This window comes from Ciconia boyciana, chromosome 20, assembly GCF_034638445.1.
Source record: "Ciconia boyciana chromosome 20, ASM3463844v1, whole genome shotgun sequence".
In the NCBI taxonomy this organism is placed as follows: domain Eukaryota; kingdom Metazoa; phylum Chordata; class Aves; order Ciconiiformes; family Ciconiidae; genus Ciconia; species Ciconia boyciana.
Window position 1 is genome coordinate 3980588 of NC_132953.1, and position 25753 is coordinate 4006340.

Here is a 25753-nt window from a genome sequence, read left to right on the forward strand (position 1 = left end):
TGAGACAAAATTAATGCAATTATTATGCTTCAGGGGATTAGCAAATCACTGCAAGCGTTAGGAGGGAATTTGCCTTCTGCCCATATACAGCACTGCAAGGTTGGTCAAATGCATTATTAACATCATCACTGTCTTTCTCTAAATCATCTTGTACCGGTTACCACTAGAGACAGACTATCAACTCTGATGGACAAATGGTCTGGTATCTTACAGAAACTCCCACTGTGCTGCATTTGAAACAATCCCTCCGCCGCTCCCTTCCTACTTGGAGTTATTGCAAAAATCCCAAGAAAAAGTTGGAAAATGCTTTCAAAATAGAACAAGACAGATCTTAATTATACTGTCCAATAACACAACAGTCATAATTTAGAAACGATCATTAATCTCCAGAGAACCAGCACGCGTTATAGATCATACATTAAACCTCTCCATCACTCACAAACTAATATAATTCCATTTGTTCCGAAGGAAGACAAACCACATGGAACAAAGTATGACAGATAATACAATGAAATCTGGGAGGCAACAAAGGGGAAATAATGCAAAATAAGAAAATTTCACATCCCTCTGAAGCTGACGGCACGTCTGTTTCAGACACGGCCCCAGCGTGGTCACCTGCAGGTCACTCAGTCCACGGCTGTACTTCCAAAGGAGGAACAGATAGGGGCTTTGTTTCCTCTCTTCCCCACCACAATGCCAATGGCTCTTGTAATTAACAGCAAGAATAGCAGTATCCAATGCTGTCTTCAAAATCTCAGAGCCTGGAACTTGGGACAGAACAGAGCTCACAACTCTTGCTTAAAAAATAAATATAACAAAGAAGGACACTGTTAAGCCATCTCTGATATGAAGAAAAGTTTGAAAACTTGACAGCTCAAAGAATAAAAATAAAATGAAGATAAATCCAAGCATGTTTATTTTAAACCTCATTATTTCCAAGCTAATATCAAAATCTTTCAATGGTTTGGAGACACAATGTTGCTGTCATACACGTGCATCTTTTCAAGGAAGAGAGAGAAAAATGTAATATAGCACTAATAGCTAGCGATAAAGATCCACGTGCATATTTTTGGATGAGGACATGGGTGTGATACAACTCCTAGATTACCTCAAGAAGAGCACAAGCATTCTTCCTTTCTGCCCATCTCCTGCTGTAACTTCAGCAAGGCTATGAGCATCCCAGAACTTTATCCCCAGCACAGGTAGCGTCCCCCTGAACACATTCCAATCTTGAGGCAGGGGTTTTATAAACCACAGATTAAAAAGTGTAATGAAGCTTCACACCACATCTTATCAGCGACAAAGCGGGGGTGGACAGGGATATTGTCTATCTCGGGAGTAAAAGACAAAGCTAGAGCTTTACATCCTCCCACTCACTCCTGCTGCTCATCAGCATCAGCTTTCATAAGTTAATGGAAGATGCTGTGATCTTCAAAGCTGGGATCAAATCCATTTCTTTTGCTCATCCCTGGATGTTTCATCCCTTTACCATTCTGAAAACAACAATGCCACAATTTCATATCCCCTCACCCTGATATCCTCCATGCAATCTCTCTCCTTTGCTCTAACCATGCAGCAGCACTGTCCAGCTGAAAGTTAAAAATAAAGAGGGCCAAGGGCTGCAGCCGATACCGGAAAGAGTCAGACACCCTCAGCGCTAGAGTCACACACAGTCCTTTGTCCCAAGGACCTGGTTCAGGCTTGTCCCCCCACATGGCATATTCTTTCTTGCTTTATCCAGCTTTCTGGTTTTCACTGGCATGGGCAGTTGGGGGCTTCCCTCAGCAGAATGTTGGGCATCCAAAGTCATTGCACTGATGTAAAATATATCTCTGAGATTCAGCTTGAAGTTTCCTTCTATCCTACTGAGCCAAAATCACAAGCTCCATCCTAAACCTACCACCTTCAAAAGGAGTTCTCCTGCAGATGCATGCGACTTAATGAAGCAAGGAAACCGGAATATATCCCCTTTACCGAATCAGTGATTTCCATAACGGATAGGACAATGCTAGTCACCAGTAATCTAAGAAAAAGCAATTTTTTAGGGAATGGGGATTCATCTGATTCTCACTGCCTACGAACACGCACAGTGCAAATGAGCCCTCATTTCCTACTGCTCTCCCCTGCCAAAAAAAAAAAAAAAAAAAAAAAAAAAAAAGAGCCACCTGTACAGACTCTGGAGGATGGCCTGAAAAAGCAGCACGAAACAAATTCTGTCCCTCCCCATCACTGCAAATACATAAAAACAGAGGAATGCAAAGCAGAACCAAGACATCAGCGTGCATGCTCCGAGCCCTTTTAAGAGCAAGGGAGCACATGGGCAAACAAATACACCATATTTCTGCAGCAGCTCCAGCTGCCCTCCTGTGACGCATTGCCAGTTCACCCAACTTCAGCCTCATTCTGCCTCTCTCCACATACCCAGATGTTACGAGAGTCGTAACTGCCCCATCGGGGGTGGGGGATGGGGGAGACAGTAGGCGCAAAGGGAAGAGGAGGAGGGATGAGGGGAATGAAAGCTGAAAAAAACAACCAGATTTGCTCATCGGTTCTTTCAAACAATCGAAAAGGCTGCTTTAGCAATTCCACTGCGGGCGAGGTAGGGCGCGTGCACGGGGGAGAACAAGGAAAGAAGGAATCAGCCTGTGGAGGGGAAAAGAAACGAAGCATCTCTGCAACATGATGTCACGCTGTCTGCTCTCAAGTCCCCCAAACAGAAAGGAGCAGCAGCAGCAACCAACATGGACTCCAGATTTAATCTGCCTTGAAAGCGTATGTCTCGGATGGTAGATTTCCTCGGCAAACCTGTGCTGAGCGCAGCACATACAGCCCTTTGGCTCCGTCCTTCGCGCACATACATGCATGCATACATGCACGCGCGTGCACACACACCGAGAGACCGCAGAAAGCACATACACACAGAGGGGAGAGGAAGAGCGGCATCAGCAGAAGGAACAGGAGAGTAACACTAACCTGGTAGCCATTAGGGACCGTAGTGCAGCGCGGAGCGGCTAGGAATTCATTCATTCATGCACTCGCGTGTGGCGGGGGGAGAGCGAGGGTGGGCCAGCGGCGAGGTGGGAGGGTACTCACCTCCTGCACCATCGCAGAGCCCTTCCCGAAGGGAAGGGGGAGCGGGGGGTGCCTGGGGCTCCTCCCGGGCACCCAGAGCCCCCTCTCTCAGCTGCCTTGCATACTGCTCGGGCTCCTGCTACGGCCCAGCCTCTCTCCGGCCCCCCGCCCCACGCTTCGCGGTCGTGACTGCCCGTGGGGCTCGGCGGCGGTCCGCGCGCCCCTGCCCCCGCCGCCAGCGCCGCCACACACGCTCCTGCACACGCACACCGACACACGCGTGCGCGCGCACGCACGCAGCCTGCGGGCTGCCGCTTTACATAACGCAACCCCCTGCACGCCTCCGCTATGCACCTCGGCCGGAGGGGAAGGGGGGGCGGGGGGGCTCCTGACGGTTCTCCCGAGGTGCCCCCGACTGTACCCGTCACTTTCAGATGCTGTTCATGAAGTTTGGCAAAGCCTGCAAGTTAAGATCCTACAGGTTGAAAACATCATATTCATCCTCCCTGCGGACACAATAGACCATTCACACGTGTGGGAGAAAGCTTCGAAACCTGCAAGCGTGTCGATGCAAGAAGAGTCAGGAAAATTAAACCCTAATTAACTGGCAGAGTGGATTATCTAAACTGAACTAAACACTGTGAGGACACACTCATTCAGAATTAAGGTGACCTCAACTCAATTCAGCTTACTGCATCTAGGAAGCTAACTTGGTTTCGTTTTTCATGCCTAGCCATGTGTAAACAGGCCCAGGATTTTTAAAGAAACCTTATCAAGCAAAGTTTACAACTCTACGGCAGTATTAGTACATGGTGTTTCTTTGGGGGACGTACACACCACTGTATCCCCACACACCCACTCATGGACATCTTTATGCCAGAGTAAGGAGAAGGGTTTCAGACTCTCTCAAGGGCTCTCACAGTACAATATAAATTACATAGGCTGAAGGATGAAAAAGAAGAGAGCAAAACAATCAACTAGCTTGCACTTTTCCTTCCAGAATATCAAATCAGACCTTGTCTCTGTGCAAGGAAACACTGTAGAACTGATCTCGAACAGCTTCCTGTACTAACACTCTTGATTTGAAGCACAAGCGTCCACGTGTGGAAGTACTCTGGGTTCTTCCAGGGCTTTAAATGTGAAATAACTTTCCAGCATAGACAAAGCTTAAAGAGTATCCAGAGAAGCTCCTGTACCAGTGTGGCTACAGTAGTTAAAAAATTTACGCCTTATATCACTTCTATTCCTCAGCAGTCTCTTCAGGCTACATTCACATTGCCAACCTTAGATGTTTATTTTCAGAGTTCCCTGTGGTATCAACTGAGCCGGGGAGGCAACTCCAGAGTGTGATTCAGAGTACCTAAAGTCAGGAGTCTGACTACAGCCAAATTTAGATGCTGCGAATGACCCCCTCAGGGATTTACTGCTCCCCACTGATAACAGAAGGAGCTGTGCCTTAAGTGATGTAAATACTCATCACTCTGCCCTTTACTTTCTTTTGTTGCATTTTACCCATTCCGTACACGGGGTTGACCATTTTCTCTTGTCTTTAGAATCAGTCACAGCTTTCAGCGCTCATGTCCCAAAAGAGCATCTTTCCAGAAGGCTGATTATCCATCATTTCGCTGTAATCAAAATCAGTGGGAGCAGGAGGTGCTCTGCTCTTAAGAATCAATGCTCCACACCAGCAGACTCATGCCACTGTGCAATTCAAATACTGCACGTGGTTTTAAATTGAAAACACTATCACCATACACGTCTTTATCAGGATAGTACAAGAATGCCATCATCTTTTTCATATTACTCAAAGAATGCACATAGATGCCCATGGGTTCACTGTGTATACGCCACTATTTTAATAAATGCATTGCCCCATGAAGAGATCCATCAGGTTGATGTCAATTTCGTGACATCCTTCTTGTGACCAAGCTTCTTTCTTCACCTTCTCTGTTTACAGTTCTGCCAATCACAAGCATCTAACATACATCAAACTTTCACCCCAAACATAAACTCGGCGCACAAAATCTAATTTCATAAAAGCAAACCTGGTTTTTATTCCTCTAATTCCCTTAGCGCACTTTTGTTCAGGTTGTGTTCTCAAGGTTTTCTCTGCAGTCATGGGAGAAACTTCTGTTAAAATGAGAAAGTTTCTCATATAATTACATGTTTACAAGCACTGGAGATTTACAAAGAGTACCAAACAAAATGAACCCGTAACACAATCGCAAGAGCTGACAACAATATCTGCCACTTCCCCCAGTAACATCTGACTTTAGGCTTTAAATCTGCAAGTCCCCATAACGATGGAGCTTTCTACCTCTGTGGAAACGCACCGTCTCTAACGAAGTTGTAAAGCTAAGTAACAACTGTCGATGAAGAGTTAGGGCCAAATCCCACACCATCTTGTCCTCCCACGTATTGGCCTTCTGCCAACACAGAACTCTCTATTAATTTTGCAATAGCTTCTTCTCAATATTTTAATCTTCAATTCATTGGACCATGTTTCAGTGTTTATGGGTAAAGCTGGTGCGTTTTGCAACTGGAGAAATCCACGCACAGTAGTCTTGTGGTCCTCACCAAAAATACTGACGTACTTCTCCAATACAAACCTAAGCACGAACAAGAATAAAGCAAAATCCAATTATCCAGTCAGAAAAAACAAGGCGATCAGTTGAGCCACTATAACTTGCACCTTGACTTTTCAATTTCATATGTGACCATTAGAAGTTTCAAATTCTTACAAAAGTTCGTGAACTGGTGAATTTACAAACATCTTTAAAGAAAATGGTGTGTAACGTACAAACTTTCCTATTCCGTGTCCAATGCAATGGTGCCTCCATATCCAAGGATGGTGTGATTCCCACTGAAACGCTACGTCTAGGACTGTATCTACTTTCAACGCGTGAACAACATTGATAAACTGGACAGGGTTCAGAACAATAAAGGCAGTGGCACTGAATCCATTCAACGCCAACTGGAGGTCAAGGAATGACAAGCTTTAAATGATGACTGGTACACAAGTTTCATAATACTGGGTAAGAGATGAAAGTGCAACAGCACCAAGTGCTGAAAGCTGAAGCTAGACAAATTCTGACTAGACAAGGGACACGCATTTTTGGAAGTAAATAAAACTAACCACTGTAACTAATTCAAGGCTAGATTATCCATCTGTGGCAAACAATATTACGCAAGGTTTTATGTTTTCCTGAATACTGTTCTGTACCTCAACCAGAATCAATTCAGGCAAGTCTTATACCTTGCATTCGACAGGACTTAGAAGAAATATCTGAATGGTCCCATTGCGTTTTACAGTCTATGAATCTTGCTGTGTTTTTTTCCTATGGCTTTCAAAGATGTACGAAAATAGTTGGAAGTGTGATTCTCAGCCTCTACAAATTTTGCTATGTTTTGTCTGAATGACTATTAAGCTTTGAACAAGATACTATTTTTCAATAGCCACATGAGAGCTACACTGACCCAAAGCCTCTGGTGAAATTCAGTGTAATGGCTATTTCAGATCTGGAACCATGGAGAACACGCAAAGGCTCGAAGCAGGTCATGAAGAGGTACGATAAATGCAATACATGAGTTTAAGACCTACCAACTCTTCAGACTGTCAGGAGAGAAGATGAATCAGATGAAAGTTCTGCTTCCAAAAGCACTGTAAGAGCAGTAGTAAAAATGCAAAACTTACAGAAAAGCTTCTTAGGCTTATCTGGGATGGCGTGCAAGAGGCGAAGTTATGGGTAATTTGAAAAGTCACGCGACACCTCAAATGCTTTACAAACTTTATCACATCTGCAAAATTCAACCCAGAACTCTCAGAAGGACAAATACTCGTTACGTTTGTCTTTGTCACATGGTCTTTGCAGCACCATTCATGTCACCACGAAGACAGCTTGTTTCATGGTGATAATACTTTGATAATACTGCACTGAGAAGAGGACCTTTAGGGGCCTTTAAGGAAGCTCTTCTGAACATAAAGCTACAGGTTCCTGTTTTGTTCAAGAGCTGCAGAACGTGTTTTATGTCGACTAGGTTTACTTGCATGTATGTCTCTCAGTCCTTGCCCTGGTACTGGTGTTAAAGAATCAAGACAAGCACCAGGGCATTATTTCATGTGTGAAGGACAGCTTTAGGAGGGCTTGACTGCTGAGCCAGTCATGGCATGACATGGTCACACACGACAGCCCGAATACCACAGGACTACCAAGCCCTACAGAAAGGTGAAAAGTCATACATCAGGAGCACTCCCTCCAGGGATGCTCTAACTCAGAGCATGCCTATCTGTGGCAGGCTCTTCAGTGCTCATGCAGACAGCACAAGCTGTACCTTTACTGCCTGCTGGACTGAGCGGCAGGGCTGCTTTCTGCTCTACTGTCTCAGACCCAGCCGTAACATAAGCATACTCATACATATTGCACCTCTCAGGTGAGAGGAAGCGATGCACTGTCCAAGTAATTAAAGCCCGGGCCTGACGACAGACGCACACAAGACGGTCCAGTGCCTGAAAGTCCAGGCCTACAGAGCAACAAGTGTGTTTGACATAAACTCTATATCCAGCTAGAGCTATCTTACCTTCCCTGTAAGCCACAACAGTGATACAGAAACAAATAGCAGTCTTTAAAAGCCTGCTTGCAAAACGTCTGGGAACAACGAGCGCCTGGATTTGAAAACACATTAACGTTTCTCATTTCCCCTTCCCCAATAATTCTTTGTCCACTTCTAATATGACCTATTTTGAAAACTTAGAGCCAGTGAGAGAGAGTTATTCCCCAACACCTCGACTTTTCAACTGAGTTCAGAACAGAACCAGGGGACACTTACACTTTCATAGTGCTTCTGGCCTTGTCTTCAAAACGACATATCAGAAATGTCAAGAAAGCGTGTCCTCAGGGAAAACTCAGCGTAGCGCTGCAATCTCAAGATCTGCAAGTAGGATTAGCAGTAGCAGGTAACTGACACATCTGGACGGTAATTAATATTTTGCACATGTTTAATTTTTTTGCTCATACCACTGTTGGAGCACAGAAGCTGCTTTTCTCCTAGACACCCTCTTTAACTATGAATGTATGAACTCTGCTTTTGAATGCACAGCATTGTACAGGCTGAGTTCTCCGACTGGGACATGTGGTCCTGTTTGCTAGCTCCTGCTCAGACCATGAAACATCCTTCCAGCCTCCAGAGTACAAAATGGGTGCTACTCTTCAAACCCCACAGTATTCTCACCCTATTAAGCAATAAGGAGCACTGCCAAAACTCTTCCTTCTCCCTTGCAGAAAATGGGCTCCTAGACAGGTACCAGATCAAGCAAAAATCTTTTTAGAGTACTCTGAACTGACAATGGCATTTTCATGGAGCAAGATACAGTGGCTGCTAAGAGCGCGTGGATTCCTACAGTAGTGGGGGATGGAGGAGGCAGGCAATCATGTGCTCAAAGGCATGGGGAGGAAGAGGGGGAGGAGAAGAACAAGGAGAGAGAGAACAAAGTGTCAACATCTTAACTGGGACACACAAAGAGCCAGTTCTTAGTAAGAACTTAATCCAGGATTAACAAGAGGTCAGCTACCTCTGCAAGGAGACTGCACTAAAAGGAGCTAATTAGCTCTTCTTAATTGCACAAAAGAAACCACACAGCATTAAAGACATTCACAAGTAGCAGATCCCACCTCACCTAGGAAACGGAGCCCTACCTGTTGTCCTCAACACCACGCTCAAACAATCAGCACGTGGAAAGCCAAAAGCAGGAAAGGTGAAATGATGTTAGGAAAGAGGCTGCGGGGAGTTAGACTCAGCATCAACAAGTGCAGCGTTTGAGTGAGAGCTGGAGCCTACATCACACAGGACCAGCATTTTTAGCATGGCTAGTATCTTTCTAGACAGTTTCTTCAGCAACCACTGCCATCACATGTAGAACTGCTCAAGATCCCTACGGTAACTACAGCTATCACTTTCATAAACAGCATTATCCATGAGGATCTTTAATGCAGTTTTAGCCCTCTAAGTCAATGTGATCTCTGAAAATGAGGAGGAAAGATAGCACAAGGGCAACCAGTCAATTTTGCTCTGTAGGCCCAACTCTGCCCTGTAGGTTGAGACCGACAGAATCACATCCCATCGTGGATAGGCATTGCATCCTGCTCAGGACAAACAGAGAGCACAAAGCAAATGCATCCTGGATCATGGACAGGTAATAGCTCCCGGCCTGGAAACCACCGGTTCGGGATGATGCACTAGAAAAGGCTCCCACAAATTCTCTGTCTTGAATTTCTAATCATATATTACAAAGTCACTCTACATATCCTTAAGTCCCCTGCCAACTTCCACTTGATACTAAATCCATCTCTTTTTTCCTCTGAAACCATTATATGTTCTGTTCTAGAGCACTGATAATAAGCTGGTGCATATTTTACCCCAGAAGCACTTGCGCTGCACTAACAGATAATGTATACGGCAGTCATTATACTTGAAAATGAAGATTAACAAGCACATCGATAACGCCAACAGACGTCTCTGAGATTGAGCACTAATAAAAGTAACTCCCGTATTTTTTTGTTTTATAGCACCATGCTGAGGGCTGGGCAGCTTGCAGACAGACAGGGCCCTCACCCTGAGGAGCTTATAGTGCAAGACTTCAACCATGCAGTGGAAGGCATGAAGACGAGAGGCTGGGCTGATTTCAAACCCTACTGCAACGAAGGGAGCCACCTCCGACCACCAGGGTCTGAGTGCATCCCAGCTGCAAGATCAGTGCCCAGTTTAAGAGAGGATGAAGAGAAAAGTAAACAACAGGTTGACCAGGGGAAGACTATCATGCACACAAAGAAAAATAACAATAGAAACAGGAGATCACCCATTAATTACAGGTCCCTGTGGAATCATTACAGTACTGCCTCCACTCTCTATGTATCCTTCTTTTCCTATCCCTTCAGGATGGAGTTAAATATCATGCCATTGTACTTTCAGTTACATTGCAAAGGTAGCCACCAGGGGACAAGCAGCAGCAAAATTTCACCTCAAACTCAACACAAACAAATTACGTTCTTTGGATACCAGTCTGAATATGAGAACGCCACATGCCCCTCCGCTCCCAGTAATTGGGCAGCAACCCTCCTATACGCTGTTCCTATGCAAGCTCAGCACAAAGAGAGAATTCCCTGACATCTGGATAAAGCTTCAATAGCTGCCATTGGAGAGAGCAAAATGCACATCGGCCGTTCTGTGCCAGGGGCTGGGCTACACCCGGTCTCCTGGTACAGACATGCCCCACTCCTTCAATCCCTCCGCCACCACCGCCCCTCCACTCCCTATTCCACACTGCACTAAGCTGGAACAGCTGAGACCCGTGAGTAGATTTATGAAGAGAAGGAAGAGGAAAAGGGCACTAAAAGGATCCGATCTCTTTCTTTAGCACTAGCTGGTGCAGTGTGCGCTTCTATACCATATAATACAGTTACAGTTATGCCAGCTTCTCCGTTCCTCCAGACTGTTCCAATCTGCTTACCCCAACCAAAATCAGCCTCCTAAAGCCTTCCCCCAAAGCACTACCCCAGTCTCTGCCTTCAGACTCCTCCTGATTTTCAATCCCAATACCCATTCACACACATTAGATTCATCCCCACGCTCACTGATTTGACTTTCTTAACCTTGCTTGACCCTTTCTTCCAAGATGGTCTCAGATTCCTGTCATGTTCTGCTGGGCTCACCCAGAAACTCACTAACAACACTAAACAGCTACTCAGTCCAGCCCCTACTCCCATGAAGACAGAACATTGCTCCGTAAGAGTCTTGCTTAGCTTCTCCCCCCACCCCACCCCCATCCCTTCCACCCCAACTTATTTTGTATCTCCATCCCAGCCCTGCACTGCGTCAGGGCATCCTTTTTCCTGAGGAACTGTCTGACCTCACAACGCGCGCACAAACACAAAGGAACCTGCATCCACAGGAAGGAGTCCTCCTGCCTGCCTGGGAGATGAAAAATGAAGAGCTAAATGATTGCATCGCCACCTGTTACCACATCGCATTTCCCGGGGCACAGCTGCGTGTCTTCCCTGCTCCTCTGCTCTCCGATTCTGAAACCACCATTTAAACTGCAGACAGAAGCAATTCTGCTGGGGGAGAGATCATTAAACCATTCAAGAATCTTACTGCTCCGATGCATTTTATGCTCTCAAAAGTAGTTGACGAAAAGATTCCCCGCTCTGATAACAGCTTGGCATGGCTGAAACAAAGCCTTCTTTGCAACTTGCTACCCAGCTCTGGCATCTGAACTGGCTGCTGCCCACTAGAAAGAAAAGCACCCACTGTCTCTTTAAGAATGCCCTGTAGCCCACATCACTAGAGCTCAGTTAACCCTGGCTGCTCCTCACTCCATTCACTGATGACAGCTATGAAATTTCACGACGACTTCTCTTCTCCTGCTCTTACCTACCTGTTCTACTGCCCTGGTACAGCTTCTCCATGTTGTTGCACATCCCTGGCATCCCAAACATTTTTGCAGGGGCACTTTAGCAGAGCTTTATTAAATATCCCTGTACTCCCCGCTATAAAAAAACCACCAGGGAGTACTTCCGTGACGACAAAGGAACAGAGCAGTCAGCACGGACCTAAGCATCCCAGCTACCTCTAAATTCAACTTCCTTACTCCCACACAAAGCACTCTTCCCTGACTACTTAGTCATTTCTACAGACATACGGACTCTCCATCTCGCTGAGCTACAGGAACTACGCACCCGTCTCTGAACCTTATCAGACACAACACAAACCATCTACTTCCCTGATACAACAGCAGGCAGCACAGCCAGCAACAGGAGAAATACGTGTCTTCGACACATGGGTATTTTCAAATATAAACTCTTTGAAAGGCCATCTTCTGCAGAGGTTATAAAATGCAGAAGGCAATAACGTGACTCGTGTTAGGTGTATATAAACACACGTACAAAAACCTGTCTCACAAAAAAAATAAACAGAGACTGTGACTGATTCTCTTCTGGGAAAAGCATGAAGAACACTACCCTGCCACTGTCCCTGATTTTGTACCTACTCCAAACAGGCATAACGGAGGAAACAGAAAGTCACGTCCAGCAATTCAAAGATTTGAGAAAGCAAGAAAGCAGTGCAGCTCGACAGTGCGCAGCGTAAGAGCGCAAAGCAAATTAGACATGTTCTTGCAACATGATATAGGAGCAGGAAAGACTAACGTGATTCAGAGCTGCGTAGTCCGTCAATCATCTCTCATGGAAGCTGATGAAATAGTCGCTCTTTATGATCAGTTAATCTCTACCAGGAGCTTTATTACAAGGGTGCCATATAACCAGAAAGATATTCTTATAGAGCAATAAGTTCAAAGGAAAGCAACAAAAATATCACAATATTCATGAGGCTCATTTATGAAAACAAACTTGACGGGTAAACAAAGTGGTCAACAAATATTTGAAGAATGTAAATACCAAAGAGAAAGAGAAGCTGTATTAAAAGGTTTTATAACAACGAGCAATGCAATTATATTAAATCGAGGGAAAAAACTAGGCTGAAGTAAAATCCTTGCAGTCAAGAGCATGAGAGAAGTGGTATAAACCCATCCACTTGTCATGTTTATAAACAGCACTAGGTAACCATTAAGAAAGACAAAACAGTGAACTGTCCTGCACTGGAAGGAGCATGGATCAATGCCTCAATTCCATCAAGTTTTTTCTGTCTCTAGTTCTGCTTTCCATAATTTTCCTTATAGGTGGCAGCCCAATCCAACGAGTTCCTGGTTACTGCTGTTTGCTAGCGATGCAAGGCTCTTTAAAGGTTTACATTTGGTTGGTGTTACAGCTGTTTGAGTATTATGATTGAGAGACCTGTTTTGATTTGCTGTATTTTTGTTCCCAAAACCTCCAAGTGAAACATATCAACATGATTTTGAGTTTCATGAGGGAAATCTTGCAAAGTGACATCTAAATCATCTGAAGTTCTTAACCTGGGCTGTGATCCTTGAAAGAGCAAGCGTCCTTACAACAATTATGGTATTTCCGAATATGAGCGAGACGTAGGTTGCTTTGGGGCGACTACATGGATTCAGCTTGTGACTTTGGACAAGTCACCTATGAGAAGTGCGGGGAATATGGCTGGCCTGTTTGCATTTCTGATGCTAGCTCTTGCATCAATATAGTTTGCTCTCTTTAAATAACTGTTTTAAGCTGTAACAATTTTTTGCTCACCTAAGCCAAGCTTGTAGTAGGGGAGTTTTCTAGTACACCTCTATTAATAAACATGTTTATTAAAAGGCGTAAAAACGCCTTTAATCTCTCCACGTCTCATCTGCAAACCAAGGCTAATACCAAGGACTTCCTTTCTTCTACCCTTTGCCCATCTTGCCTATTTAGGATGCAAGCTCTTCAGGACACTGACTGTCTCTGGCGGCGTGCATGAAAATCTCCCAGCACAGCAAGGCCCTTCTTCTAAGAGCCCCTCTCACTGTAAAACAAAACAATCTTAGAAACAGATCCATTTTCAAAATCAGTTGTGCTATTACCTGCCTCTGAAACAGAAACTCAGAAGACTCAATGGGGAACCTATTCTTCCCGTTGGAAAGGCTGGAAAAATAATATAACAGGCATTTGAAGCAATGATTAGTTTTACTGCCTTGAACCAGCCAGTGAATATTGCTCAGATTCTCTATGCCCCTAGACACATACCTTCTTTCATGGCCTACAGCTAAGCAACAGTTCGCCTCCCAAACCTCATTCCTAAAACGTACATCAGATTGAAGGCCACCACATGAGTACACCATTTGTTAACAGTTGACAGCTCTGAAAAAAATAAATTCCAGTTTTGAGGGCTGCACAGCCACAACCCAATCTCCTCATGAGCAGAGGGCACTTCTTTCAGACCTCTATGGCTGCTTTATTTCTATTCCTACAAGGTCAGAAATACACCAAAATTACAGCTCTAGCTTTCCGCCAGCTTTCTAAAATGCCTCTGTCTCCAGTGCAAACCTTCAAATTCACAGCACTTCATGTGTCATCACTACGCAAGTAAGGGATGAGACCTTGCAAACGATTTCTCTGGAATCCTCAGACCTTGCCGTCTCTTCCTCCTCTCATTTAAACACAGGCTTGTTTGCTTATTATTTCATTAAAGGAATGATTCTAGTTAAGAGGAAGCTGTTCTTACACTGAAGATAAACAAGTTGTCCTTCCTCCCCCCACAGCTCATTTGGTGCCTTATATTACATCCATATATAGACATTTTTTCTGTTACCAAATCTTTGCTACTCCTGAACATAAACCTCCTTTCTCCTCCCCAGGTCTTTTTCATTCAACTTATTTTCTCCTCCATTTTCCTTCGTCCAGTTCCAAGGCCTGAAATTAGGTGTGGTCAAGCCGCATTCTTCCAAACCTGGTATTCCAAGTGGTTTGAAAATGATTCAAAATATATACCCCAAATATATATCTCCCCCTCCCATTTAAAAAAAAAAAAAAAAAAAAAAAAAAGGCGCAAATCCCTCCTTCTCTGCTCCTTCGCCATACGCATAGAGCGGTTGTGACATTGTCAAATGAGAATAGCAGCATTTTACATCTTGTGTTAGTTGAAAAAAAGCAGAACATCTACCCCCCCAGGTCACTTGGCTGTGACCACAAAGAGCCACAGAGAGCATTCTGTCCAGGAAAAATGGTTACGGAGAATAAACCACTGGAAAATGTAAAGTATAATCAACAGCACAGACCTAAAGCTGGCCAAACAGAAAACTTTACTAAAGGAAGCTCAAAGAACATTCCACCAACTTGTATTCAGCATGTGGCTCTGCAAGAGCATACAGAAGTTACAGAACGAAAATAAAAGCTACTGATTTACGTACAGCGTTTGTTTTGGTCTCTCCCATTTCCTGAACTTCGATGTTTTATACTTGGATAGTATTATTGCTATTGTATCTCAATTTATATAATTTACATTCACCAGACTCAAAATTAACAGTTACCATTCATAAGAACTATCAATTATAATAATAATGGTAGTCTGCCATTAAGATGCACTTTCTAACCAGGACTGAAATCAGAGGCATGCAAGGGAAGATTCAAGCATAAACACAGCAGCCGCTTCGTCAACCAAAGCCATACCACTAACTAGTTTAGAATAAAGAGCGAAGAAGAGTCCTGTCCCCAAGGGGAATTTCAGTCGACAAATGTGATTAAGCAAAAGAGACCTTGACCAGGACATGGCGATTCTTGCATAATGTGCCACAAAAGCTTGGATGGCAACATTTGGCTCTTTCAGACCTTGACAGTGCCCACTTGCTAAGCAGAATAGCCCCGATCGAGCAGAAATTTTAAGTATGTGAGTGTCTCCATTTAGTTCAATAGAACTATTAACACACACAGGGTGAATCGCGTGCTTACAAGTTGTGGAACGCTGTTCAACATACCCCTTCTAGCACTTGTCACGCATAAACATCAAACTGCTTCAGCGTGAGGGAGCACGAGGGGAGAAGGAAGAGAGGAATGGTATGCTCCATTTTGCAGACAAGGAAACTGGGGCAGAGGCGAGATCATGATACAACCGGTCAATCACAGACCTAGGCATAAAACTAGCCTCTTGTGACTTCCAGTTCCGATAGCCAGGACCTTGCTTCTCATTTGAAGGGACCAAGCAATTAAACAGCACACAACAGTCTCAGCTCCACACTTAAGCTTTAAGAGAGAAAAAAAGTATCTGCTAAATTTTATCTACAGCCTCTTCTTGACTGAATTTGCCCCTTTCCATACCTTTTCCTCCTGCATACATGGAGAGAAGAATCTCTGGAGGAGCCTCATTGCAGCCTCATTCGTCGCAACTTAAGGCCCTGAGCAAGCAATGGCTGCAGAATTCCAGAACAGTTCCAAGCAGTTTGCCCTTCACTTGACATTTGTGAGGCTGCTGAAGGACTAAAGAGCAAGGTGATTTTACCATCTGATAAGCAGAAAAGACAATTTTAGAGCAAAACAAATGATTAGCATTCCATTAGCCAAAATAATCTGCAGCCCAAGGAGAGATACGAAGGAGAGATTCCGAGTGTTGGCAGCAAGCTCTGCAAAGCGCAGCATCTTCATGGCATAAGTCAAAGAATTCTTCTGTCTAGTTGCCCTCAGAGAGGTTTCAGTAAGCACATACATATTAGAGAACAGAATGATGGATGTTTATCCATTTTAAACCAAAAATTGATGCCAAAAGCATACCACATAACAAACAAAAAACACTAAAGGAGTACTTTTGCCAGTCTATCATCACACAGAGCTACAGCAAACCAAATCTCAGATCAAGAGCTTCATAATTACTCCGTTTTTCTTCAAATAGTCTCCTTCCACTGTAATTTTATTTTTTTTTTACTTGTACTTTATACCATATTACCACTGAAGGTATTAATTCAGCGTGGTGGTGTGCAGTCCAGGACAAAAACTGGTAATGAGCTGATCTTGGTCCTCTTTCTGGCTCAGTTAGTGACTATGAGTACAGTCTGGCTGAGTGACTTGCATGCCAGATTTTTCCTTGACATTAGTGCTCTCGGATTAGGCTCCTAACTGCTTACTATCACTTCCCACTACTGAAAAGCCCAGATAAATTAGCACAAAACCTGCTGCTAACCACTTTGTGGTACTATGAAACCATTTACAAAATAGATCTACCAATACTGCTCAAAGTTGTTCTTCGGCTCACTTTACACAACATCGTAACGTTTCTTCCTATTGAGAGAGAAAGGATAGAAACTGTACTTTATGGACAGACATTCAGTCAAATTGTTCAGAATATTCTGGATGCAGGGAGAGACAAGTGACCTATTAATATGGTTTCCTCTTCCTACCGCATCAACAGCAAATGGGAACGTTCTGATTCTTAAGATCCTTTTGCAGAATTTATAAGGAGCGAAAGCCTCTTCTTTCCAAAATGCTAGAGCTGTATTTATACGTATGTGGGTCATCTTTGATGGTTTTTTAGCAGAGAATTATGAGCACCTATTTCTTCCTTTTGAATAAAAAGCACAAAGAATCGATGAAGACAGAGGAGAAAAAAACACCAAAACACAACGTTTTAACCTGTAACATGAAGGCTGAACAGTACAATATGGGCAACAGCACAGTTATGTAACTTCAACGGAACTACTTTGCTAGCCTTCTCCAAAAAATTGAGGAAGAATCGATTTAGAAATTCACCTTTCATTTGCAAGGCAATAGGACAAAGCTAATTTTCACTGCACACAGTAGCTCTTTACACCTCTGCAGTATCGATATGGAATTGAAAGTGATTTAAACAGCATCATTGTTTCACTATGTAACTAAGGAGGCAAGAATCCCGAACACCCACATTTATCACCTTTCTGTGTTACAGCAAGTACAAATTCTATATAACTGAGGGCAGAATGCATTCCTCCTGTCTCTTTTTCACTAACCTCTTATTTTAGACTTCAAAGAGGCCGTGAGACTAGGCCATAAGGACAGAGCTATATAGGACTAGTGTAGTAGCTTATGAACCCCATCCCTCCCCTCTTAGATACTTGTGGCCCTGAGACACTGACCGAATCAATTGAAAGGGCAGGTATCATTAGCCTGGTCTAGATACAAAGAACTCCTAAAGTCACAGCCTTACGGCATGCGTAACTGAAACTGCCTAATGTTAATCTTCGCTGCTCCCTAACATCAAACAACTTCTGATTTTAGCTCTGCTGTTCTGTAACCCTACCTAGTTCCCATCCCACCCCCACAACTACATAATAGATCCTTCCTTCAGATAAGTAGGGTGTTAGAACATCGAGAGGCTTTTTTTCTCACCCACAGGCACTAGCAGAAAAATGAATTACAGATTTATTTTTAGATAGAGCCTTTGGCCCTTGTTTTCTCTGTAGGTTCCATATAGCAGGTTCTGTGGCTCAGAAACATTCCAATCAACAAATCAGCACAATCAATGCAGAAGGAACCACAAAAGGAGGAAAATCAGATAAGCAGAGTTTTATTCAGTATGCCATTTATGGGACACCAAGTTCAGCTACCAGCTTCCTTTTGTTCCTGCAAGACTCTTCAGTCCTTTAATTCTCATTTTTCATAAAAGATCCAAATTAGTATCCATCTGTGCTAGATTATGAGCTCCTCAAAACTCCTTACAAGGGAGAACGCTAATAGCGAGCAGCACTGCCTGAGACTTGAGGGGAGGGAAAGCCTGCCTGCCTTGCTGTTGTAGTTTCTGGCTCTCTGAAATATAGAGCTCGGGGCCTGGTTCATTATAGTCCCTAAGGATCTATCAGATAACAGCGACGTAAGACCGGAAGCAAAAGTTCTCTCTCGCAATACCGTATCACAACATAAAGATGTATGCAACGGTATTAAAATATTACATTGTGACATGAGGATAAGCTATTAAACCAAGATACTAGGCCCTGACCGAGACAAATTATTGTCGTATGATAACTACCTACTAGGGGACTGCAGTATCATTTCTGATACCAGGATGTTGTACTGTAACAGCGTGACGCTGCACTGGTACATCAGGACCTTGCGTCGTGATACAATACAGTCACATTTTGATGTCATAAAGCTATAACGGTTACACATCAGGATTCTGCTGTACTGCAGCGTGCTGTGACCACCTAATGACTCCACGGTATGCAGCTATGCTGTGATATGATACCAGATGGTGATGAGATCATTTTGGGCAGAATTAGGTGGCATACTGCAAAAATGCATGACATCGTATTAGAGATCAGCACGTTGTCTTGTGCCAAAACAAGCCTGCACTGAGACTCAGAGGTGGCCAGAGGTTCCCTGATAAACTGAACTACGTTATCTTGTGCAATCTAACAGCACGAAATGAATGGGTGGTCTAAAACCAGGCAAGAGCAAGTCCTCTTCCTAACGGTCAGAGAGAGCTGCTCCTGCTGACAGCATTCTGTCCCTGTACTACTGCCCTTCCTGGTACAGAAAGAAATCATGTGTCTTTCTGAGAACCGCTCCATAAGGAAATCTGCATTAACCCCAGCAGTGCCATCTAGAACCAGAATGACCACTGCTACACAGCAAGGACCAAAAGATCTGTTTGTATGCCACGCATTTGACGTGGTTTTTTCTTTAGACAAATACTAATCCTGTAAAGCCATTTCACTGCAAATATTAGAGGCTGTACAACCCACGTTAAGATACCCTAACCAAGTTTGACAAACAAAGAGCAAGGAACTTTGTATTCTACTCTTATATCTATGCTCCTCTAGAGCCATGCCCATCAGTCCAGTACTGACAAACACATACGCTTAGTTGAAACAGGACTTGAATAATATCCTTAAGTCACCCTTCTGCGCCTAGGTATTGCAGCGCAATCAAATAAATAAAACTGCCTGTAAGCATCCTAGGGGGGGAACAGAGTAACTTCTGCAAAGATCCAAAATGCTGCATACTTTTATTAAATAAGGCAAGCAATTGGAACATCTAACTTGTTTTTCTTTGGGATTCAGAGGAAGATGAAGGGGGGATGCTGAAAAGGCAGCCCAAACAGGGCTTGGTTAGCACTCTTCAAGTGTTTCCAGGAGAGCCAGGGGAACTGATCAGGACCTTTACCGCACTCCCTACCAGAACACACGCACCCAAGACAGCACAGTGCCCCTAGGACCCTGTCAGGAGCCTGAGACAGAAAAAACTCAGAGGGAAGAGCGTCACCTACTGAAACACCGCTAGCATTTCATCCAGCACATGAGTAATCTTCTTATGTCTCCCATCCAGCTCCTGAATCTACCAGCCTCGCTTGCTTAGCTCTGAAGTCTGACAAAATTAACAGACTAGCTTCAACCTTAATTGTTATAAACGCTGCGATAGAGCTGGGTATGCAAAAGCGCTCCAATTACACGATTAACAAAAACGTCCAGTGTTGCTCGTGGACAGGTACAGAAACGAATGCAGTGGGGTGCCATGTTATTGCAGATACACATGATCACGACATTTATAACACATGCTTTGCTCTCCCGGTACTACGCTAAGGTATTATGCAACTCATCAGCCCAACTGCATACCACATAAAGCAGCAAATCAGTGCGAGAGTTGGGCTTTAAAAAAAAAAAAAAAAATTGTTTAAGATTTTCAGGTGCTAATAGCTGTATCATTTGTACAGCCTATGTTACATGTAGCCATGCACACACAGGAAAATTTCAAAGGCTCTCAGTGTAATGAAAAAAAAAAAGACAAAATTACAGAAATTAGAAAAAGAGATGACCTATTGAGTCATCCCTGGCTCTAGTCCGTCCCCTGGGGCCCAGTACAAGATGCTTCCTAGTGCTATACTGTAGTGCTTTTATTTTTTACACAGAAAAACAATAAAAATAGCAACAATAAATAAAACAACAAATGAAAAATAACTCTGCTATTTTCTCACACTTTACAGGCAAGGATCTCAAAGCACTAAGTTCATACTGATGCAAAACAGCACACTAGAGAGGAAGGCTATTATTTCTATGATTACTTCCTTTTTCATTACAGAGAAAAAGAATTGAGAAAGAGAAACAGGTCTTTACATTGCTCTTGTCATCCACTTTGCAATTGCAATCCAAATTACAAAGTCACATTCCACTGTGACTATGGAACCATTCCCATCTGATAAAAGTTCTGATTAAATCAACTTCATCACAATAATTCAAAGACCATTTATTCCAACTAAGTGGTTCTGACATACTAGAGATTTAAAATAATTCTGATGTACTCAGGATTTTATATAAATCTTTGTCAGCCAAGTTTATATTAGATATAGTGTATATATAATTACATCCATGTATATTACATACATATATATATATTTTTTTACCTACCCATACAAAATACAAACTTGACCAACAAAAATATTTACGTGCAAACGCGTTAGATACACACACAGCTTTGTTGATCGACTTTCACCCACACAACGTTTTCTTTCACTGCCCACTTGTCCAAACCTGGAGAGTTTTCCCTCAGAACACCCAGGAACGATCAAAGACTTAATGAGCGCTTTGGTACCTTCCAGGAAGCTGTTCATTCCCTTGACTCCCAACTCTAATAGATTATTACAGAAACACGCCAATGAGGTACATCCCCAAAAGCAGCTATTTAAAGGACAAGCTGAGCAGGAGCCATTCCACGCACGTAGGATTCAAAACATTTTTTCCACCTTTTTTCAGAAAAAACTGCACGTGCTTATTTTCTCTGTATGGAAATAGATACCGAGCCCAGACGCTCAGGTGCGCGGGTGTTATGCGCGTGCATACGCAGGTTGTGCACAAGTTCACGCACAACCGTAGCGAAAGCTAGGAAGAGAAGGAGAAGGGGTGGCGGCAGCAGGGAGGAAGATGCAGCCAGACCAGAGGGAGGCTCACGGCATCACAGTCCTGATGCAGAGATGCCCGGACAGGAACAGCCCGTCGTTGCATCTATTCCCGATGACTTCCCCGGCGGCTCCCTCCCCACCGCAGTCTGGCGCTGCCCCCGGCAGCCCGCGCAGATGTCCCCTCGCGGTGCTGCAGTGGCCCGAGCTTTGCAGCGCAGGCACCGGCCAACTTAGTGGAGCGCATCCCTTTCCTCTGCCGGCCCCGCCACCTTCCCCCCCCCCCCCCCCGTCGGCAGCGCTGCGCTCGCCGCTGCGGCGCGCAGCAGGGCTGGGAAGGGGGGTGATCGCGTCGCCCCTTTTCCCCAGCACTCGGCTTACCAGGCGAGCTTGAACCCTTTCATTAGTACAGTCACGATAATCCGATGCCCGTGTCCTTGTCTGCCCACTGACAGCTCCAGAGGTCCCAGGACATATTGGAGGAGACCCGGCCGGCAAGCGTCCCCCGGGGAGCGCCGAGCCCCATGCACAGAGCCCCCCGCGCCGGGGCACGGCCGCCTCCCGCCCTCGGCGCCCCCCCAGACCCCCGCCGAGAGGCAGAGGGCTCCCCGCACTAGCAGCGCCAGGGGCTGAGCCGCCCCGCTCTCTGCTGAGCATGTGCAGCACCGGCAGGACAGCGCGCCGCGCAGCATGCCATGGCATCCGTGCGTGCCCGCCGCGCCGCCCCGCGGGGGCAGCCCCCGGCCCCCGCCCGCCCCGGGCCCGCCGCCGCAGCGACGCGCGGGGCCGGGGCCACAGCGCCCTTGGCCAAGGAGCCAGAAAAAAGGCCTCTCGTCCCCTCCCTCCCCCCTTCGCCTCATTCCAGGGCACGCATAGGCGGCCCCCCAGGGCTCCCGCTGGTTCTCCGCGCGGAGATTAATTAACGCACCGCTCGCTCCGACCGCAGAGCGTGAGCAGGCAGAGTAACAACCGCTACAGAAAGTGCAGAAGTGCCTCCCTGCACCCGAAATTTTCAGAGAGGCAGGGGAGACAGTTCCTGCACCAGAACTGAAGTAAGGGGTAAGGAGAGTATCTTATTCTCACGACACCCACTGCCAGCATCCGCACAAACAGAAGAGGAGAGCTCTTTTTGTAGCATTACTTGTCATACTAGAGTCAAGACCTCCTCTCCCCTCACACCTTATAATAAAGATCTTCTGCCCCACAGCACTCAGAGGGCTGGGGCATAGGCAAAGCCTGAACAGAAGGGGGAAGAAAGGCCAGTTATTGCATCACCCCTGCATTTCCTGCCATACACTACTCTTTTTCTGGGAATTCTTCTATTTATCTTGCAGGATCTAAATGCAGCATACTGCTCCCACTGCACAGGGAACAGGGCACTATATTTCAAATAATCTATAGTTTAACTATTTCTTTGTAAAGGATCATCTAAAGTACTTCAAAAAGTGAAGCTTAAGAGTGTCCAAGGGTAAACACACACACTCTCTCACTGCATAGAGAGCTCTGAAGATCGTTGGTCTTGGGACATAAAGCCTTGCTTATGAACCCTACGGGAATAGAGCAATTCCAACGGTGGTAAAGACAAGACAGTAGTCAGGTGTGTGAAAATAAAGACATACTACTGTCTTGAAGGGGTTTTTAATGCTATTTGTCATTCCTTCCCACCCAAACTCAAGGTCCACACAGACTGACACACACCCCCAGCCCAATGACTGCAGTTGATGTCGCTGAGGGGAATGATACAACAATCTTGACCCGTGAAATCACCACCCTCCCTTCTGTTCACCTCTCAGTGGAAAGGGGGGTGCTGGGGGTCCTGGTTCAAAGTATATGCTCTAGTTTACAAAGCTTTCTGTGAAAGTTGTCTTCATCACCCAAGGAAACACTGAGACTATAATGCCCACATCACCTTTGGGAAGTAACAAACATGTGCTTCTCTACTTCTGTATTTTGCTTAACACACACATCAGATCTTTTTTATGGTTCTCCCAAATCCTGAACAGACGGACAGAAGCAAAGTTCCAGTTCTGACTTCAGCAAGAAGTCACCCTTGTAGGGCTTTGGTCATTCCAGGGCAAGTGAAAGGAAACTGCATCATGGCAGTGGGGCTGAAGTTTCAGAAACTGTACAAGTAACACTGAACTGTCTTTCTGGGGAGTTGAGTCGCAAAAGGGAAAAGTCAGCTCAGTGCTAACTCCCTCCAAATAGCTTCCCAAACACTTGTGACACATTGTACCCTCTGCTTCAGTATTAAATACCATCATGCTTGTGTCCACCTGCTGCAAAAGGAAACAACTAGAGTGAAACCACATCTGGTTCAGAACTGTCTTCCACTCCATCTGTGAAAGTCATGGACAGTACCCTGCAGGAGAGCCCCATGCTAGGCAGAGAGATTTGAAACACCTGCTTTGAGAATTGTTTCCAACACAAACTTTGCAACACACCTTTTTGTTTATTTCTAGACAAAAAGTATTAACTTAGGCATAAAGCTGGGCACATGCATTTCCACATGACAAACAGTATGGGGAAAAACACATAACTCCAGATTCAGCCCTCGTTAGGTGCAACCTATATTGGATGCCTGGCTTGGACTCCACTTTTCTCCATGAGATGCTTTGCATCTGTGGCCTGCAGGTTGTCAAGGAAGGAAGCAAATCACAATGCTGTAAAATGGGTCAGGAGACCTGCAAGCTTGGCAAATCTGGGACAGACTAATGCTGCAGAGTCACATGTTTAGAAATCAAAGCTCAGGCAAGAAAGGTATTAAGAGATAAGCAGACATGTACTTTTTTTTTTTAAAAATAACATGAGGGTTAGAAAATTATCAAAGGAGATAGACCACTTAGAAGAAGCCAGCCAGCCACTTCTGCCACAATTCAGCTGGGATCTGCTCTCCAAAATCCTCGCAGCAGGAGCTTTGGTGAAGGGACTGCAGGTCACCCACCATCTTCAGTGAACCCCACGCAGGTGACCCCACCATCACTGCTATTTACAGTCTCAATTCCACATTCACTTGACTGGTCCATCTGCATCAGCTAATGCTGCATGGGCAAACCCCTTCCTTTTTCTCCATCCTCTGCACAACTCCGGGGGAAAAAAAAAAGACATTAAAATTTAAATAAGGTAACAAAAGAGCATATGTAGATATCAAGAGAGATAGGGATAGGCTACGCATAGCCACCCTGTCCACCTCCGCAGTGCTAAGAATACTTAGAAGTCACACGCAAGTTGAATTCCAGATAAATTATCTACCTACTCCATCCCGAGCATCCATCCCACAAAACAGGAAAATGGGAAAACAGAAAAAAGCACAGTCAGAACTGTGGCTTGAGAGATCCAAACCCATTTCTGGCTCTGAGACAGACCTCTTTTCTGAAACTGAGTAAGCCCTATAATCTATACCTTCTCACCCACCTGTGGAACTACATGTTGTAAGGAGACATTCATTACATGGTTGTAATAAGCATCAATGGTAGATTGTTTTGGATTGTATAAATGTCAATATAAGTGACAAATGATCTTTGATGATCATGTTTTGGGTGCAGAAGAGCTTTCCCAAGCCATTGCTATTTTGGTAAAAATTATTGAATTTTTCCACACAAATAATTAAAAAAAGGCAAAAATAGTAATAAAAGTGTAAACATTGGTTTTCCTATTGGCATAATAGTTGAAAACAGTGAAAGATCCCTGAGAGTGGGTGTCTTTTTGGCCAACATTAGCAATCACAAAATCCCGAAAACACCACAGCAATAATCTCCTTTATGTCTCACCTACCACAGCCTTTCCTCTCTTGCCTAACCAAAACCTCCAAATTCAACAGCAGCTATTTGAAACACATGGAGGCACACTTCACTTCTGCTGCAAAAGGCAGCAGTCTCCAAAGTACAAATGCTTAACTAGAGCACCAGGATCATCAGCCAGTTAAGAGTAACTACAACTTGTGTAACCCACCTCTCATCAGCCAGTCCTTCCTCCCTCACCCACATACCTATCTCTATTCGAGATGCTACAGTTGGGGCTCTCATGGCCCTCTGTTGACTGCCACCTCTGTACCCATATCAAAAGTGCATCTTTTGCCTCTTCCTAAACAACACACTTCTCTCTACAGCTGCTCCTAACTTCCTTCTCTTCTCATTTCCTTCGTTATTTTATATCCCTCCTCCATCCACTATTTCATAACATCTTTGCGGACTGCCTTCACTTCTTTCAGTGTTGTGTTCTGTTCTCAGCTCCCTTCAATATCTCAGTCATCAGATCACCTCCCCCCCCCCAACATTTTTTCATGTTTTCTTCCCATACCAATCTCCTGTATTCTTCACACTTGTTTGTATTTGACCTATTTAGAGCCATGTGTATTTCACCAACAACCACCCTTCATAAAAGATGTTAGATCAGG

The 25753-nt window shown here is 44.6% G+C and overlaps 1 protein-coding gene across 11 annotated transcripts in view; it reads right to left on the reverse strand.

The window, feature by feature from the left end:
- GRAMD1B (GRAM domain containing 1B) overlaps positions 1 to 25753 on the reverse strand; it is a 143463-nt gene that overhangs the window by 45872 nt on the left and 71838 nt on the right. The window contains exon 1 of one of the 11 annotated variants that reach the window (XM_072884355.1): positions 21739 to 21983. The exons of 7 other annotated variants lie outside the window; for them this stretch is intronic. In XM_072884355.1, coding sequence (XP_072740456.1) covers positions 21739 to 21761 — 23 coding nt within the window. In that variant the 5' untranslated portion in view covers positions 21762 to 21983. Of the gene's footprint in view, positions 1 to 2973; positions 3331 to 21738; positions 21984 to 23826; positions 24434 to 25753 lie in introns of those variants that run through there. 3 more of the 11 variants (XM_072884357.1, XM_072884356.1, XM_072884360.1) reach the window with 3 other exon arrangements.